The sequence below is a fragment of the Sander lucioperca genome, chromosome 16, assembly GCF_008315115.2.
Source record: "Sander lucioperca isolate FBNREF2018 chromosome 16, SLUC_FBN_1.2, whole genome shotgun sequence".
NCBI lineage: Eukaryota > Metazoa > Chordata > Actinopteri > Perciformes > Percidae > Sander > Sander lucioperca.
The window spans coordinates 14,314,023-14,331,210 of NC_050188.1; the positions used below are offsets into that span (position 1 = coordinate 14,314,023).

Below are 17,188 nucleotides of genomic sequence, written 5' to 3' on the forward strand. Positions count from 1 at the left end.
TATGATTAGAAAGTCATTTATGCGTTTTGGTTGAGGGGAAGAAGAGCCCCTCAGTTGCCAGTTTATTACGTACACCTGTCTGAAACTAATCCAGTCTAAACAACATGGAGGGAACAAAATAAAATAAACACTACTGAACACTATAAAATTGAATCAATATCCATTTAAAGCTGTTTTAACAAAAAACATTAAGGAATAGATGTATGCTATTTCAATGATCAGAATAAACCTACGTCAATTAGCATCTCTGTTCTTTTTATTTCTGCTATTTGATATACAATTTGTTTGAAAATCTAGTTTTTTGTAATTTGTTCTTGTAATCCCATGCAGGATGAGCCAACAGTCTGGCATGACAAAATAAAAACAAACTAACTGTATTAGACTGCATTATAGTTTTAGCTGGGTGTGCATAATAATGCACTAATATGTGCAAAAGATGTAACATTCATGAATTCTCTCAGTGTAGGAGCAAATTCATCCTTCTTTCTTGTGTCTTCCATTTCATCTCATCATGTGTCTTGTTAGACTCAAAATGATTTAAACAAGGCAGAAACATAGGCCAAAAGAGTTGCTCCCTCTCACATTATTATATGCAAATATACAGGCAGGAGTGCTTTGGACAAGTGTGAGAAAAGTGGAACTGTAATGACATATAAACTGGTCCTGTTGATGACTGAGACAAAATAAAACTGAAACCCTCACCCTATCATGGTTTCACTAAAACACCATGCTCACTTCAATCTTAGAGCAGCAGAGTAAAAGCTCATTTGCATAATGAAGATATCACTTTGAGGTATTAAAATGTGTGAGTGGGACTCATCAGTAAAGACAGACAATGGGTCAGTAGATGTTTCAATGCTAAGCTGTGAGCCTCAACACATGGCAAACGCTCTCTTGTGCCTCATGGGTATACAAGAACGTCAGCTGTATCACGTATGTCTGGCATAAATTAAGTATTAATGCCTGTAAAACATTAAGCTTGCCACATACAGCTATGAATGGACTTGAAAATCCAATTTCACTCTGATGGTTTTGCAAGTGAATGCTTATTTACAGTGTACATTTTGTGCAAATAACAATGCAATTATCCGGGGTCGTCTCCATTGAGAAGGTCAAGCACTTTTTATGGCCTCTGTGTATTTGAGAGTTTTAACAACCTTAGGACGAGTTCAAATTTTACATGTGCACACAAATGATAAATGATGAATTTCGAAGGCTGATTCCAGCAAATAGTATTAGAATTAATAAGATTATATTCAGAAATATAATGCAAGAATTTAGTATATCTTCACCTGAACTACATCCTTGCAGTGTAGAGAAGGCCATGAACCCTTAGGCCATCAATTATGAAGAAAAAATGTGCAGAACATGTAATTGAAAAGTTAATTGAATTGATAAGATGAATTGGGGAAAATCATAATAAAATCAAAAATTCTGCTTATGGCCCTGTAACCATTACTGGGTTGGACTCTGTTGTACTCCTCCCACTGCTTGCTTAAATGTAAACATTATTGTGAACAGTGTGAAAAGTAACCTATAACCTAATCCAAATACCTTATTTCGTATTATATCTGATTATATCATTCATTTATGGTTACGTTATAATCTTATCAATGTATCCTATAACAGGTAGACATTTGTAACCCCTGAATGAAAGTCATTTGCTGCCATCTAGTGGTAGAAAGCATTTAATGCAGTCTATGGTTGCAAATGAGCAGAGAATCCAATTTAACTCCAACACGCTAGATGGCGCTAATTAGCGATATTAGTCAGGAATGTTCTTTTTTCCCTCGGACGACAAATATCGCGAGAGTTTTACCAGTTTCACGTTTCCTCTTTGATTTCGCATGTTGATTTTTGCAGGACTGTCAAATATCCCTCACGACCATGTATGTGGCCAAGAGCCACTAAACATATATATGGTATGTGTTTTAATTACATTTTCTACTAGAAGACTATGGCTTGAGGCATTGATAAATGTATAATTAATTGTACGTGGTAAAAGTTGTAACGTTAACAGACTCAGATTTGGCCAGGACGTTCCATTTAACGTTAGTCATGAGAGCGAATAAAGTTTCTCAACGGTTTAATTTATAACGTTAAAGTAACGATTGACTTGAAACTTACGAGCAGATAGCTTAGAATATGACAGGACCTTAACAAAAGCAAATATTTGGCGTGTCAACACTGCATTTGGGGCAAGAACTAGGCTACGTTTAGCTACTCAAGTAGGCAGGCTAGCTACTGTAACACTACTTCACTTGACTACTTTCAATTAATGTAATGCTTCTTTATTTCTTGTACACCTTTTACTCCATTACATTTATCTGACAGATATGTTACCTTCCAGATTTAGAGTTTACATACAAAATCTGATCAACAAATAAAATATGATGCATTGTTAGTAATTAGTTCTTACAACACTAAAATGCTACAGACATGTTTGTGCATCAGTAACGTTACTTACTTGATAATACTTAACGTTACGGTGGTTTTACCTAAGTAAATTGGACTTTTAGTTATAATAGAGGATACTTTATATAGTGTGGAATTGCTACTTTTACTGAAGGATTTGAGTACTTATTCCACCACTGCATAATTGTGACCAAGTGGCTATGATAACTTCAGTTTTGTTTTTTTGACCAGATTATTAATCAACTAAATATGTTTATTTCTCTTTCAGGTCTACTAAAACTGGCAGTAATGTTACAGTGTAGCCCTCATTAAAAATGGCAGCAGTAGCTGGAGTGAGGGCTCTACTCAGCCTCCATCGATCAGTGACGTTGCAGCGCAGCTTTGGGTTAATTCCACTACAGTTGACATCAACCTGCCTTCCCAGGTGGTTTTGCAGTGCTCCTACAAGAAGTAATGAGCTACCAAAGCCACAGGTTACCCCAGAGAATGAATCTCTGCTGGAGAATCTGAATCTCATGGGAGTTGATGTGAAGATGGCACGCCAGCGTCAGCCTGGGGTGCTTCGTAAAGTCTTCACTAATGAGCAAGGTCTCGCTCAGTTTCTGCAAAGTAAAGGTGCCAGCCGCAAAGTTATAGCTGGCATCATATCCCGTTATCCCCGTGCTATCACCCGCTCAATTGAACATTTGGAGCAGCGCTGGGAGCTGTGGAGAAACATCTTCAAGACTGATGAAGAAATTGTGAGCATCCTGGATCGCTCACCTGAGTCTTTCTTCCGGTCCAGTGATAATGGGAACTTGGAAAAGAACATAGCTTTTCTGACCTCGCTGGGACTGAACACTAAAGACCTCCATCGGCTGCTGACCACAGCGCCGCGGACATTCTCTAACAGTTTAGAGCTCAACAGGCAGATGGTGGAGTTTCTGGAAGACATCTGTGCCGAACTTGGTGGGAAGAATCCAGAGCAGTTTCCAAAAGCCGTCATATCCAGAAACCTTTATATTCTCATCCGAAGCACTAAGAGAGTCAAGACAAACATCGATATCCTGAGAGCTTCTCTTAAGTTGAGCAATTCAGAACTACTTGCTCTTCTTCAAGGCCCTGGAGCAGAGATACTGGACCTTTCCAATGAATATCTGAAAAAGAATTTTAACAGTCTTCAACAAAAGATGGTTTTACTTGGCTGTCGGAAAGCTGACATAAAAAAACTAATCATCAGCTATCCAATGGTTCTGTACATTGGGCCAGACACGCTGGGCTCTAAACTAGACTGTCTCATAAAAGGAGGAATAACAATGAAGCAGATACTGGAAAAGCCCAAAGTTTTAGACTACAGCACACAGAACATAACAGGGCGACTAGAGGAGCTGCAGAGAGTGGGATATGACTTCCAGAAGAATGGCATCAACATCCTGGACTCTAGCCGAAAGCGGTTTGTTGCAAAGATAGAAAGGCTTAGTGCCTCACCAGACGACTAGTCTGGCTCAATAGCCGCTTTCCGACCAGAGGGATTTTTGTAGTTCCTAGAACATAACGCTCCTAGAACCCTTTTTTTCTCCGGTTCCAACTGGACCAATTTGGGGATTATTAAGATCCTCTGGCCACAGTTCCTGTAACTCTTTCAGCTCCGACTTCAGGGCAGGGTATTTTCCCTTTTCCGCATAGTAGTGGTTAGATGGCTATGATTATAATAACAAAAGGTCAGTTCCTATGGCCACTTGGCCAGTGTGAATGCAAATGGAAAAACCGGTTTTGGGGGAGAGTAGTTAGTAGAAGTGGACTGTTCCTATAACTACGTTCCTGTAACTACTTGGTCGGAAAGAGGCTAATGGATGTACATTGCTGGGATAAAGCCTGACATCCGGCGCTTTCGATATCTCCACTATCGGGGCTTAGTGCCGCCCAGATCAGTTGTAATTGGTTTTAAAAAAATACATACAAGCCAGAGTGTTTTTTTGGCTTCTCATTAATCATATTTTGGTCTTGTTCTAATTAGAATATGATTTCTGACTTCTTGAATATCTCTTTTGTAATATGTCATTGTATCTGTCGGGCTACAATGAACAATTATTTCACTATTGATTAATCTACCAAATATTTGATTAAATCTAAGTCTCTACAATCTACAGTCTCTACAGTGTCTTTAAATTTTTTGTTTTGTCCAGCCAGTGAACCAAAAACACAAAGATAATCAATTTACTACCACATAAGGCATCAGAAACAGCAAATCCTTACTAATGAGAAGCTGGAAATAGGACATTTTGGAATTTTTTAACTAAACAATGACTTAAACAGTTATCAGTTATCAAGACAGTTGCTGCTTAATTTTCTGTCCGTTTACTTATTGTTTCAGCTCTAATAGCTAGTAATTCTTTTTGTTGTTGTAACACTGAGACCTGCTAAAATTCCTTTCCCTTTAAATGTGCATGCATTATTTTATTTCTTGGTCAAAGATGTATAAAAAATGACATGTTGGAGAGCTGCTCTTGGTGTTCATGTGAGGATGGAATCTTGAAATAAAATTGATATCCAAAAAGGCATAACATCTGACTACATGTTTCAATCATAATTCTTTATAAAGTATGTAATTAACACTGCATGAAAAGTGGGATTTGCGTCCCTGTAAGCGCCCGGAAATCTCCTTAATTTTCAGCAGTTGACAATTTACAGCCTGTGAACGTTGCGTTCGTCTGTGCCACATATCTTTCCGACCAAGTAGTTACAGGAACGTAGTTATAGGAACAGTCCACTTCTAAACAGTTCTACGAACTACTCTCCCCCAAAACCGATTTTTCCATTTGCATTCACACTGGCCAAATGGAACTGACCTTATCTAACCACCACTATGTAGAAAAGGGAAAAGACCCTGCCCTGAAGTAGGAGCTGAAAAAGTTACAGGAACTGCGGCCAGAGGAACTTAATCCCCAAATTGGTCCAGTCGGAACAGGAGAAAAAAAGGGTTTTAGGAACGTTGTGTTCTAGGAACTGCAAAAACCCCTCCGGTTGGAAAGCAGAAAACGGGAACGAATCATGACGTATGTAGAGAGCTCGCGGAGGAGTTAATGGTCCTAATTAGCATATGAATAGCAGTGAAACCGCACCTGGCCAGAGAATGTCTGGCCTGGCTTGAATTTCCTCATTCAGTATTGGATGAAACCACTACTTTTAAACAAGAAAACTCACTCGTGATTGGTTGGCAGATCTGTCACTATTGGTCACCCTAGATCATTATAAATGTAAACCCCAATAATAAAATAATAATGATATATATATTTATTCATATGATATGCTACTATGTTGTATATTCATGTCATTGTTATCCTATGGATACACTATTATTACCATCAAGGACATGAATCAATGTATTGAGGAAAGGAAAATTTGCCAGGAATGTGCTGTTTATTCGAAAGAAAGAGCCTTATTAGCACAAACACACAACTATGTACAAAGTGTAGGAGATCTGCCCACACAACAAATGGGAAGCTCATGAGAAGCCCAAAATACTACAGCACCGTGAAGTGTCTGTTTGCCGCCTCGGAGCTGTTGGTAACTGGCGGCATTCTGTCTGAATTCAGTCCATTTTGCAGACGTCTGTGGTGCGTTGCCCTGTACTTCGGAATCGCCTCTAATCTCGACTGCAGCGTGGCACAGAGCTCGGTGAGCTCCTGGCTGCGAAAGGACGGAGGTCGCACAATCCATCCAGACACCCCGCCAACGATGCCGTCTTCCTCATCAGACATCAGGTCTATGGTGGCGCACTTCCAAAGGTCCACCTCATCCTTAGCTAGCACACTCTGTCTTGCTTCCAGCAGCTGTAAAAACAATCAATAAAGACAATCAGTACTGCACGATGCACTGCGTGGACATAACACATCTATTAATGCACCTGAAAAATAGTCACATTGACCAAAAACTAATCTAATAAGTCTTACCCTCTTTCTTCTCGATCGACTCCGAGCTGAACTCTTCACAGCTTCCGCCTGCGATGCATGATCTGGTTGTTTGTACCTAAAGCTCCTGCGTACTGTCTCGTAATATGTCTTACAGGCAGCTGGAAAACAATTAAATGAGAGTGGTATGAATAAAAAAACATAAGTCACAGTAAAATTAAACAAGGAAGGAGAAAACAGTAAAAGTTACTTACACACAATGGCGTCATTATCAGCATCATGTAAATCAGGACTTGCAGACATAGCTCCGAGCAAATAGGAGGTCACAGCCTCGTTATGAGGAGAGGTTAGTCTGTGAAAACAAAATGTACAGTTAAGATTGGTATCTGTTAACGTATCTATTTCCTTATACAGCAGAATGAAAGCATATTCTTTAAATCATACCCGTGCTCCGGTTCGTAGCGCCTACAATTTGTCTCTGAGTTGTGAAGACGGCGTACTGCTTCCTGTAGATTACAAGACCAAAAAAATACACTTTTATAAAGCAACTTACACTGGTTCTGCTCACTTGTTCATTTACAAGGCTACTTTTAGCTTGGGCTACTTAAAATAAAAAGCTTTGCTTTTAGGCTACTTTTAGCTTAACTAGCAGTCACCAAACATATTCTTACTGCAATCTTGGGATTGTGCACCCGTCTTCTCTTCTTAGAGTTAGTCTCTCTGTCTCCCACACAGTTTTTCGACTCCAAAGCAGCCAACCTATCCTCTATGGACAGCAACCTGGAGTTTACTACGGTGAACTGCTCATTCACATCGGCAGCAAGCAGAGTAAGCTGACGAGACAGCCCACTGATAGCATTCAGCAGTTTCTTCTCGCCGGTCTGCGGACTGGCTGAAAGGGGTTGATCGTGTCCATGCAGAGGAGTTGAAGGGGAGTTGAAGGCGAGGCTTTCCCCCTCTTCATCCTCTTCAGTCACATACTCATCCTATGCAAATGTAAAGTACACATTTAAAATGCATGCAATGCCCATACTCAGCACCTCAAACGGCCGTACTCAGTGCATGAATATGTCCATTTGAGAGTGAAAAGACCAATATTGCCATTTGAATATGAAAAGATTTTAAAACTGTAGTTTGAAAAGATTTTAAAACTGTAGTTTGAAAAGATCATGTGCATCTCAAACAGCTAGCTTTAGTGCAATGAACCTGTTAAAAGTACTCTGTGGGAACTTGATTCAGGGTTTTTTTTGGAATTGTTTATAATTCAATTGTTTATTTTAGTTGTTTTCATAGTTCCCAAACAGAAATTTAAACTGTACACTGAGAGTAACAGTAGTAGTACTGAGAGTGGAAAACAATAATGTGGGTGAAACATGTTGGATTTTCCCGTTTGAGCTCTGGATTAGCATGTATGGAACGTTATACTTGTATATTCAAAGGTAATTTCATTCTTACCACATAGCAGGAGATGTCTTCATCATCTTGCACTGACTCTGAATCGCTGGAGTCCAGGAAAAGATGAATGCTTTGGTCATCTGCTGTTTCGTCTGGAAAGCAACCCGTCCAGAAGATAGTTATGCATTACAATGCGATATTCGTATTTAATTAATTATTTCTACAATAACCACAACAGTGAAAAGCAACCACATTTAAACTAGACAATTTAAAGGGGAGACCGGGTACAGTTACAATATCTGTAGCCCACTGCTGTACAGGTGTAACAGTTAAATTCAAATTGTGGTGCTCACCGTTGTCTGAACTGTTAGTCGCTGGGTGCATTTCTTCAGATTCTTCCATCACTTCTTTTTCTCGGTCCTCGGAGTGCATTTCACTTTCATCAATCTCTCCAACTCCAGCCAAGTTATCTTCGAGGTCTTTACACATCGACGGTCCATAACTCCCGCCGGTTCGGTCATGACTGGATAGCAGCAGGCTCTGTACGTTATCTGACCTAGCCCTTTTGGATTTCTTCTCCCAAACTCCATTTTTGAAATAGCGCTTTCTATGGTCAAAATACTGTGTATGACAGAGTTCAGTGTTGCAATGTTCACAAAGGCGCCGAGGTCTTTTCTTCAGTCTTGGGACTTCCATCTTTCAACTGACGGCACACCGTGTTTACAGGCACACCGTGCTTGTTTATATCATAGACATTGTGCGAGCTCGTCTCGCGAGTTCTTCCGTATAACAATGACCTCGCATGTGATTGGAGGAGCCCGACGAGCCTTCTAGCCCTCGTCCAATCACGTGCGAGGTCATGGGCATGACTTAATTAATTTTGTTATTCTGTATGCAAAATTCTATATTCACAAGCAGAAATTTTGTAACTCATCTCCTAATTTTGTACCTTTTCTCATAGAATTTAAATCTCTACTGAAGTCACTTAAAACGTTGGATAACAAAAAAAGTATAAAATTTGTGGAAACTGTAGAGCTTTTTCTCCCTGAAACCTCTGACTAACTGTAAATTTATATCCTCTTATACTGTTTTGTAATGTCTATGTAATTTATTTCTTTTTTTTATATTTTATGTTTTTTTCTCGTTTGTATTGCTTTGTATGTTTCTATTTATTTACGTTTTTATTTTCACAAGTTTGTGCACTGGGGCCTGTTTCACAAAAGCAAAATATATAAATCCAGGATAACCGATAAAGTGAGGCTTGACCTAGTCTAATCTGTGCATCCTGGCTTGCTGCGTTTCACGAAGGCCAAGCCAGGCTGAGGAGGAGCGACTAGGTCGAGCCAGGCTGAAGTAATTCAGATAGATGCGCGTCCACGGCTTTCCTCAAAAGACCGCGAGGTCGATCACAGATTTACTGATGCCAAAATGGAGAATACGCATTGTTCATACTTTATACAGAGTGAGCAGCAGCTTCTTGTGGAAGTATGATGACGTGAAACACATTATTTGTATAAAAAGAAAAGAAACACGGCCGCTGTAATGAAACAGCGAGAGAAAGCGTAGCAGACAATCACGGACCGACTGAATGACTGAATGCGTAAGTAGCCTAAATATATACATTAACTGACCACTGCTCTGAATTGAAACCGTCATAATAAAAGTAATAATAATATAATAATAATAAAAATAAAGTAAGCAGAAGATAATGTTACTCAGGAAATTTACCATGAAGATCAATTTTCTACAACGCTAGAGTATGATGCGTAAATATCTCTTTCACTCTGTTTCTCCCTCTCTCTTTAATGGGCTAAAATACATTTCCTAAGTCATATTAACTTCCACTGCTCGCTTTTAATGCAAAGTGTACAACTGTTCGTTTTTGCAAATGACAAGGGACTCATTGAATGGTTTCAGTTAAGAGCAGTAGTTCATAAATGTATATTTTTAGATATATCATTCAGTCGGTCCGCTATTATCTGCCACGCTTTTTCTCGCGTTTTTTTATTTTTTATAGAGGACGAGTTTCCTTCTCTACATATTATATTCCTTGCACCCTTGTATATATGGACATAGAAGACACTGAAGAAATTGGACTCTAAAATCTAGAAACTATAAAGATAATTAAATTAGATTAAAATTAAATGATACATTCCAAGCACACTGTAAACATGAATGGAACAGAGTATATTCATCAGTTATCCCCCCCCAGCTAAATATAAGGTCAAAAACCAACGAGGTGTCCTCCCCCTGTTGTTACATGTTACATGTACAGTAGCCTACATCACTAGATAGTTACTGGTCCAGTAAACTAAGAATATAATTTGGGAGGATTGTACAATTAGGATATGTTCTTCAAATTGTACAATCCTCCCAAATTATAGTCCCAGTTTACTGGACAACACAATTTGTGTGCTAAGAATGCCAAATACAATGCACATGGAAGTGGAACAAACATGATCCTTATTGTTAAAGAATTAAAAAAAAAAAAATAATCAACTAAAATAATTCAAGGTGCATTGGTCAACTATAGAAATGTACAGCATTGTATGTATTGCCCTTAGTAACAGACTTCATTTAAAACACATTTGAAATTGTATCAGCCTTTTCTAATTATCTCAACAACTGCCATAATATATTAATCATACTTCTAACAACAATATGAACCGCAGTCTTCATACAGCAATATAACAGTAACAATGACTGTCACATGAATAATTATAATTTAAAACTTTAAATAATAACAGTACTTAAAGGAACAGCATTATGCACCTGTTGTATTTTAATCCAGGCTGATAACAACAGGGTAAAACCACTGCTGGGTGATCAGAAAAGGCTCCAGGATTAATAAATCCTGGCTGTTAACCTGGTCGAGAGCAGGCTAGCTGTACAGAATAAATCTCCATGGTGATTTATGTGCCTCCACTTTCGTGAAACCGAGTCAAGGCTTAAATCATCCAGGATAACTGATAAATCCCGGCTTAATCCCTTATCTTGGTTTTGTGAAACAGGCCCCTGGTTGTTCATGTCCTATCTCTGTTTACCTGATTTTTTTGTAAATTGCATTTTGTCAATAAAAAAAACAAAAATAAATTAAAAAAAAATAAAAAATAAAAAAAATGATGTAAACATATAAACGTTCACAGGCCATAAATTGTCGTTAACTGCCGAAAATTAGGGAGATTTCCGGGCGGGGGACGAAAATCCCACTTTTCATGCAGTGTAATAACATGAGTTTTTTTTAAAAAAGCAATACAGAAGATAGGTTTTTGGTGCCATTTCAAAACTGAAATATGTCATGTATATTCAATTAGCAGAGGTTATCTGATTATGTTGCATCCCTGGACAACAGACCTCCATTTAAAGTATTTAATAGTTTAATCTGAATATTGGGGAGACGAACAGTAATATGCGGAACCAATGTTCGTCTGCCAGTACACCACGGACTACACCAAACTGCAGCACAAGCGTTTTCTCACGCTCTTGCTGTGCATTTGGAGATGTGAGACAGAAATATAATCAAAGTATTGTATTCGCAACATAACAGGTAAGTAACTCTGCTAACGTTAATTTCAATTCAGTTTAATCAGACAGGCAACCCATATGGAAGTTAAGTAGCTAGACGTAACCTAGATTATAGTTAAATATGCAATACAGAGTTGATCTTAAGACAAAACGTTACTCGCTGCTCAGAACCAGGAGATAGCTCTTCTGTTGAGCAGTATGTTAGATCCAAAGTGATCATCTGATGTATCGACATGTTTCAGTAAAAAGGATTTGGAGAAAGCTTGTGAAGGTGTGATGGAAAAACCGGCGGAGGAAAGCGTTGAAAAGAGGACGGATGAAGCTGTGAAGGGTGAAGCTGCCCTCAAACCGCAGTAAGTTAGTAGCCATTTGTGGAATGCAATGAGAATCTTGAGACTTTTCTGTCCTCCATGCATCTTGGAAGTAGTTTAAGTTGAGCCAGAAATACCCACTCTGCATCATGTCTTGTCTGTCAGCTCCATCTTCACCATAACAGCCCATTATAAAGCTTAAATTGCAGCTTGTTCTTATGCTCCATTTGGTCCTCATTGGTATACCCAGAGATGCCCTTCGCTTGAGGCAGCAACTGTCTCTCAACCTGGTGGCGTAATCCACCGTTTTTCCAGCAGAGTAGCATGGACTCATACATTTTACACTGCACACTCCTTTATCTGATGGAGCCAACAGAACTACACAGTCAGCAAAAAGGCTCAGCAGCCGGTGAATGCACTTGACTTCTTGCACAGAGTATGGACATAGCTCTTGTTCCAGTTTTACAAGGTATGGCAGGTCCATATCAATAGCCCCTCTTGTAATTGTACCATTAAGAGAGTAATTAATGTGACCAAATATTCTTCCCTGACGCTGAAGTAAGGCACTGTGTCAAATTATATAGACAAATTGTAACAGATGGTTTTGCAGGGCATTGATGTTGCCCTATTCTACACAATGGTCGTTCCACTCTGTCTTAAAATATTGTGTTGAATGTCAGGATGTTACATCTTCAAACTGACAGGTCGATTAAATTTGTTTTTCTTCATGTATTTGCAGATTCCTAACAACCAAAGAAAAATTTCATGCGTTTGTAGACTCTGAGTGGCAGGGCTCAAAAGGAGAAAAGGCTAGTGAAAACGACAGAGTTGAGGAGACAAATGAGACACCTGAGACCAAAAAGCTCAAACTAGACGCAGATGAGCAGAATAAGGGCGGCAACCCAGACCGTAAACGTCTTCGGGGACAAAATAAGTCAAGGCCACACACAAAGCCTACCGCCTATGATGAAAAACGACTGTGTCTCTCAGTCCTTCAGGTATAAAACCAACCATTCACAAATGCCACTTAACAGTACTTTTCAATTGTTATGTCAGCTGATAGTTATTGTTATGCCTTTTCCCACCCATGCAGGCCAACAGGGAATGCCCCTTCGGTGACAAATGCCGCTTTCATCATAATGTAGCCGAGTACTTCGCCACTAAGCCCGCTGACATCGGGGAAAGCTGCTACCTCTATGACATATTCGGAAAGTGTGCTTATGGTCTCACCTGCCGCTTCGCCAAGGCTCACACTACACCTGACTTCAAAACCATGGAGAACGCAGAACTAATTAAGACCAACGAGGGCAGGAATGCAGTAAAGAACAGTCTGAGTAAGGACCTCCAGAATAGTCTGAGGAAGCGTTCGGTGGCCTTCAAGAAGTCAGAAGAGTACCTCAAAACACTTTCAAACTACAAAGACAAAAGAGACCAGCAAGGGAATGGTAAGAAGAGTTACAAATACGAGTCGCATTCTTTTCTCATTAATCCGTTAAGTAAGTTTGTCCTTTGAGACACTGACAGACGTGCCGAAATCAGCAGTGAAAAGGAAGTATCTCTGAAGTGAGTCTCTGTGGCACTTATTGGAGCTATTTTAGTTGGGCAACATGCATGCCATCTTAATCATTTAAGTTAAACGGGTGTAAATTTAAATTTTGTCTTTTAATTCAGTCTTTTGACACACTTAGGAGATCATCGTGCAGCTGAAGTATCTGCAGATCCAGCAGGAGGGGAGCAGCGTGCGTCTACTGAAGCTGAAACACAGGTACAAACTTCTACTCTGAGCAATTACTGTACACAGTAGGTATATATAGTGTGTTGCTTAACATATTTTTACCTGTTTGCTTTGTGACAAACTACAGGCCAGCCCAGATAAGCAGCCTCCAGTGAAGACTATTGGCCCATTGACTGATGTAGATCTCATCAAGTTGCGCCCATTTGAAAAGAAACAGGTATATCTTCAGGCAACTGTCTTTCCTCCAAAATTATATTTTCTTAAAATACATTGGTGACTCACAAGAAATATCATGTAATCTCCTTTCTCTGTGTTCAAGGTGGACTTTAAAGACAAGCTCTACCTTGCTCCTCTGACAACTGTAAGTACAACCAGACTCATTCGAGTACGGTCGTTGGATGTATTATTGATGTAGTTAAATGCTGCCCAACAAATCATTCCAGACAAGAGTTTATTTAAAATGTCACTCTAAAGAACCAGTAACATACCAAGCTATATCAAATTCTGGCCCATAAATAAGGTTTTGGCATGATAAAATACTTCCTTATCTTTCCTTAGTGTGGAAATCTGCCTTTCCGTCGTGTGTGCAAGCGCTTCGGAGCAGACATCACCTGTGGGGAGATGGCCATGTGCACAAACCTGCTGCAGGGGCAGCAGTCAGAGTGGGCCCTCCTGAAACGGCACGAAAGTGAAGATGTTTTTGGCGTCCAGGTGATGTCATCATAGGTTATTAAGACTCTCCAGAACCAGAGTTGTTGAATTACTCTGTTGAAGTTGTTGTTATAAACACGACTTGTGTGAGAGTGAAGATGGCCTCAGTTCTGAAGTCCGAATTGTGTTTCCAGGTGGAGGGCTGCTTCCCCGACACCATGACGAGGTGTGCAGAGCTCATCAACAACAACACTGATGTTGACTTCGTGGACATCAACTCTGGATGCCCCATTGACCTTGTCTACAAGAAGGTAAACTATCAAACTATGTAGTCCCATTCAGATTAAAGGAAAGTTCCACTCTGGTTATCACTCCTTTATGTTTCCCTCCCTGCATTGTAAAATTGTAGCAGCTTTACACACTTATTTAAATCGGTATTTCCAAACCTTTCTGTGCCCCTGTGTATAAATCACCGACACTGATGTTTGGCTGAAAATAGAAAATGTCAACATGACACTCAGTGACAGATGGTCTTTGTTTGCCTTCCCTCATCAGGGCGGAGGCTGCGGCTTGATGACACGCACCAGAAAGTTTGAACAGATAATCAAGGGAATGAACTATGTAAGCTTTTCTTTAACCAAATGTATCTAAATAGGAAATACCACTGTTATTAAATGTATATAGTATCTAAGTGTTAAATTTAATTTAAAAGTTTTTTTCTTCCTGAAGGTCCTTGATGTCCCTTTAACTGTCAAGATCCGCACTGGTGTTCAGGAGAAGTGCAACATAGCGCACAAACTCATCCCAGAGATGAAGAAATGGGATGTCTCTATGATCACAGTAAGTCTTGTAAAAGCAGCATAGATACATTCATAAATGTGGGAGATGTTTTTTTTCCAAGCCCCTTGTTTTTTTTTGTTAGTCCTGCATTATATTTTTGTTATTCCTCCTTTTTTATCATTTTTATATCTGCAACAAAATGCAAATCAGCGTCAAAGTGTGATAACACACCACTGATGATGTCGTTTTCTTACAGTTGCATGGTCGGTCCAGGGAGCAGCGCTACACCAAGTTGGCTGACTGGGACTATATCACCACCTGTTCCAAACTGGCCAGTCCTGTCCCACTTTTTGGTATGCACATTTGTAAAGATTACAGCTGCACACAGTAGATGAGGACAAAATGTTAGTAAGGGTAATTCATTGTTGGTGATGAGATAAACTAAGGTGACCATTGTTTATTGTATTAAGGTAATGGAGACATTCTGTCCTATGAAGATGCCATGAAAGCGAGAGAGACCGGAGTTTCTGGTATGATGATTGCAAGGTTGGTGCCACTTACACACATTATAGACTAAATAATAAAAAAAACAAAGTAAATGTCAAATTATTGTGTGGTCTACTCCACCCGTAGCTTTCAGGACAGCAGTACATCTTGTAGAAAAGAAAGCCGGCCACCTTCTTTCTCAGTAAAGAATGAATATTGGTTTTATTTAGCAATTAAGTTCATTTTGCAAATGCATGTTCTCTTTGCCAGTGCAGTTACAATGACCTTTGCGGTGAACTTGATTTTGCATGTTTGACTTTTGTTTCTTCAGGGGGGCTCTCATTAAGCCATGGATCTTCACTGAAATAAAGGAGAGCAGACACTGGGACATCTCGTCCAGTGAGCGACTGGACATCCTCAGGGATTTCAGAAACTTCGGTCTGGAGCACTGGGGCTCCGACACTCGAGGTGTGGAGAAGACCCGCACCTTCATGCTGGAGTGGCTCTCCTTCATGTGCAGGTGGGCAACAACATGCACTTCAGTATATTGCATTTCATTTACTGTCAACAAGCAATATTCATGACTTGCCATTTGATCCGGCCGGATAAATGTATGTTCTTCATCATATGGTTGCCTTGTACATCATATTTTTCGGTTTCTACATTCGGACATCTTGCACATGAAGATAGGAGAGATTCAGCTCCTACAAATGAGAACGTAACACTAAAATATTCATCAAACCTTTTGGGGCTTAGGGACCCCAAAAGTCTAGGGCCGGCCCTTATAGCACTATCTCTGTCTCTCAGATATATTCCAGTGGGCCTGTTGGAGAGGGTGCCTCAGAAGATCAACGAGAGACCTCCGTACTACATGGGCAGGAACTATTTGGAGTCACTGATGGCCAGTCAACATGTTGGGGACTGGGTCAGGATTAGGTAAACAATTTTTAAACCATCAAGAATGACCATTTAAAATCAAGCTACATGAAACTGATCTGTTAAATATATGTATTTATTGACTATAACTTATTTTTTTTTCTTCCCCTCTCCAGTGAAATGCTACTTGGACCTGTGCCAAAGAATTTCAACTTTTTGCCCAAACATAAAGCCAACGCCTACAAATGATTTTCTCTTTGTTTGAACATCCAGTTCTTTTGATTTGTTTGTTTTATAGGCTCTGGAGAATAAGACTTAAAGAAAAATGATGTATTGTTTTAAATGATAAAGATTATTGAATAGTCTGTTTATTAGACCTGTAGTGCAGTAGCAGAATACATGGGGTGTTTGTGTGTACTTAAAATATATGCAATAAAGTCTTTTGCCACACAAAGTTATTTGTCTTTATTTTATTCTGCTTGGTATTTAAAATAATAAGCCATTATGAAATATCTTTATGACTAACACAAAAATCCAATAGTGCTACGTGAAATACATATAAACTACACATTATGTGTAAAAGAAAAAAAGAAAAATAAGATGAGTTACTCATTTTGTTGTGATATAAAATTGAGGTACAGTCGGTGGTCATAATTTTACATTATGTTAATGAGATATAAATTACCAGTTTATTATGTACAACAGTAAAATGTTATGTAATACAACAGCAAAGCAATAATTCCAATCTGTATCTAGCATGTAATGTGTTTTTTCAGAGTCAGACAAGTGTTGAATCTACTTTCAGAGATGAGTAGCGGGTGGCATATTGTATTAAATATATTTAAGTGGTTTGTTTAATTGTTAAAAACGTCTGGACCAAGTTAATAAAAAGTTTTTTATTCACAGTTCATGACTGGAAAATGTATGCTAAGAATAGGTCAGAATTGGCCTGTGTTACAAGTGGGCCACTTTTGTACATTTACTTAAGTAAGACTTTGAATATAAGTAAAACACATTTTTTACACTGTAGTATTGCTACTTTTACTCTGGTAAAAGATCTGAGTACTTATTCCACAGCTGCACTGTGAGACTTTACTTGAGGAGAAATTGCCAATTAGCAGCTA

At 39.1% G+C, this 17,188-nt stretch overlaps 3 protein-coding genes across 4 annotated transcripts; 2 read left to right on the forward strand and 1 right to left on the reverse strand.

Annotated features, from left to right (window-relative positions):
• The first annotated feature begins 1,795 nt into the window (after positions 1–1,795).
• Positions 1,796–4,958, forward strand: LOC116047372 (transcription termination factor 1, mitochondrial). The gene is made up of 3 exons (XM_035993033.1): positions 1,796–1,922; positions 2,684–3,901; positions 4,243–4,958. Exon 2 carries the CDS (start codon positions 2,730–2,732, stop codon positions 3,891–3,893), a length of 1,164 nt encoding a protein of 387 aa, XP_035848926.1. The 5' UTR covers positions 1,796–1,922; positions 2,684–2,729; the 3' UTR covers positions 3,894–3,901; positions 4,243–4,958.
• Positions 4,959–5,821: 863 nt separating this feature from the next.
• On the reverse strand, positions 5,822–8,438 carry LOC116047371. The gene is made up of 7 exons (XM_031296141.2): positions 8,054–8,438; positions 7,761–7,852; positions 6,977–7,291; positions 6,750–6,811; positions 6,560–6,657; positions 6,348–6,466; positions 5,822–6,227 (listed from the first exon to the last, which is right to left on the reverse strand). Exons 1-7 carry the CDS (start codon positions 8,394–8,396, stop codon positions 5,919–5,921), a joined length of 1,338 nt encoding a protein of 445 aa, XP_031152001.1. The 5' UTR covers positions 8,397–8,438; the 3' UTR covers positions 5,822–5,918.
• A 2,692-nt stretch (positions 8,439–11,130) lies between these two features.
• Positions 11,131–16,919, forward strand: dus3l (dihydrouridine synthase 3-like (S. cerevisiae)). Of its 2 annotated transcripts, XM_031296134.2 has the most exons (17): positions 11,131–11,247; positions 11,468–11,578; positions 12,276–12,534; positions 12,630–12,981; positions 13,225–13,301; positions 13,399–13,488; positions 13,591–13,632; positions 13,830–13,982; positions 14,117–14,233; positions 14,478–14,543; positions 14,652–14,762; positions 14,959–15,055; positions 15,173–15,248; positions 15,520–15,708; positions 15,996–16,124; positions 16,241–16,259; positions 16,458–16,919. In XM_031296134.2, the coding sequence occupies exons 2-17, from the start codon at positions 11,502–11,504 to the stop codon at positions 16,557–16,559; spliced, it is 1,956 nt and encodes a 651-aa protein (XP_031151994.1). In that variant the 5' UTR covers positions 11,131–11,247; positions 11,468–11,501; the 3' UTR covers positions 16,560–16,919. The 2 variants fall into 2 exon arrangements, with proteins under 2 accessions (XP_031151994.1, XP_031151996.1); XM_031296136.2 differs by lacking the exon at positions 16,458–16,919 and having other exon boundaries at positions 16,241–16,410.
• Positions 16,920–17,188: the final 269 nt, after the last annotated feature.

Coding starts and splice junctions, on each gene's coding strand:
- LOC116047372 (XM_035993033.1), top strand. CDS start 2,730: ATGGCAGCAGTAGCTGGAGTGAGGGCTCTACTCAGCCTCCATCGATCA.
- LOC116047371 (XM_031296141.2), bottom strand. CDS start 8,396: ATGGAAGTCCCAAGACTGAAGAAAAGACCTCGGCGCCTTTGTGAACAT. Junction 6,658..6,749: donor CGCTACGAACCGGAGCACGG/GTATGATTTAAA, acceptor TTGTTTTCACAG/ACTAACCTCTCCTCATAACG. Junction 6,228..6,347: donor GTCGATCGAGAAGAAAGAGG/GTAAGACTTATT, acceptor TTGTTTTTACAG/CTGCTGGAAGCAAGACAGAG.
- dus3l (XM_031296134.2), top strand. CDS start 11,502: ATGGAAAAACCGGCGGAGGAAAGCGTTGAAAAGAGGACGGATGAAGCT. Junction 14,234..14,477: donor TTGACCTTGTCTACAAGAAG/GTAAACTATCAA, acceptor TTCCCTCATCAG/GGCGGAGGCTGCGGCTTGAT. Junction 15,249..15,519: donor TCTGGTATGATGATTGCAAG/GTTGGTGCCACT, acceptor TTGTTTCTTCAG/GGGGGCTCTCATTAAGCCAT.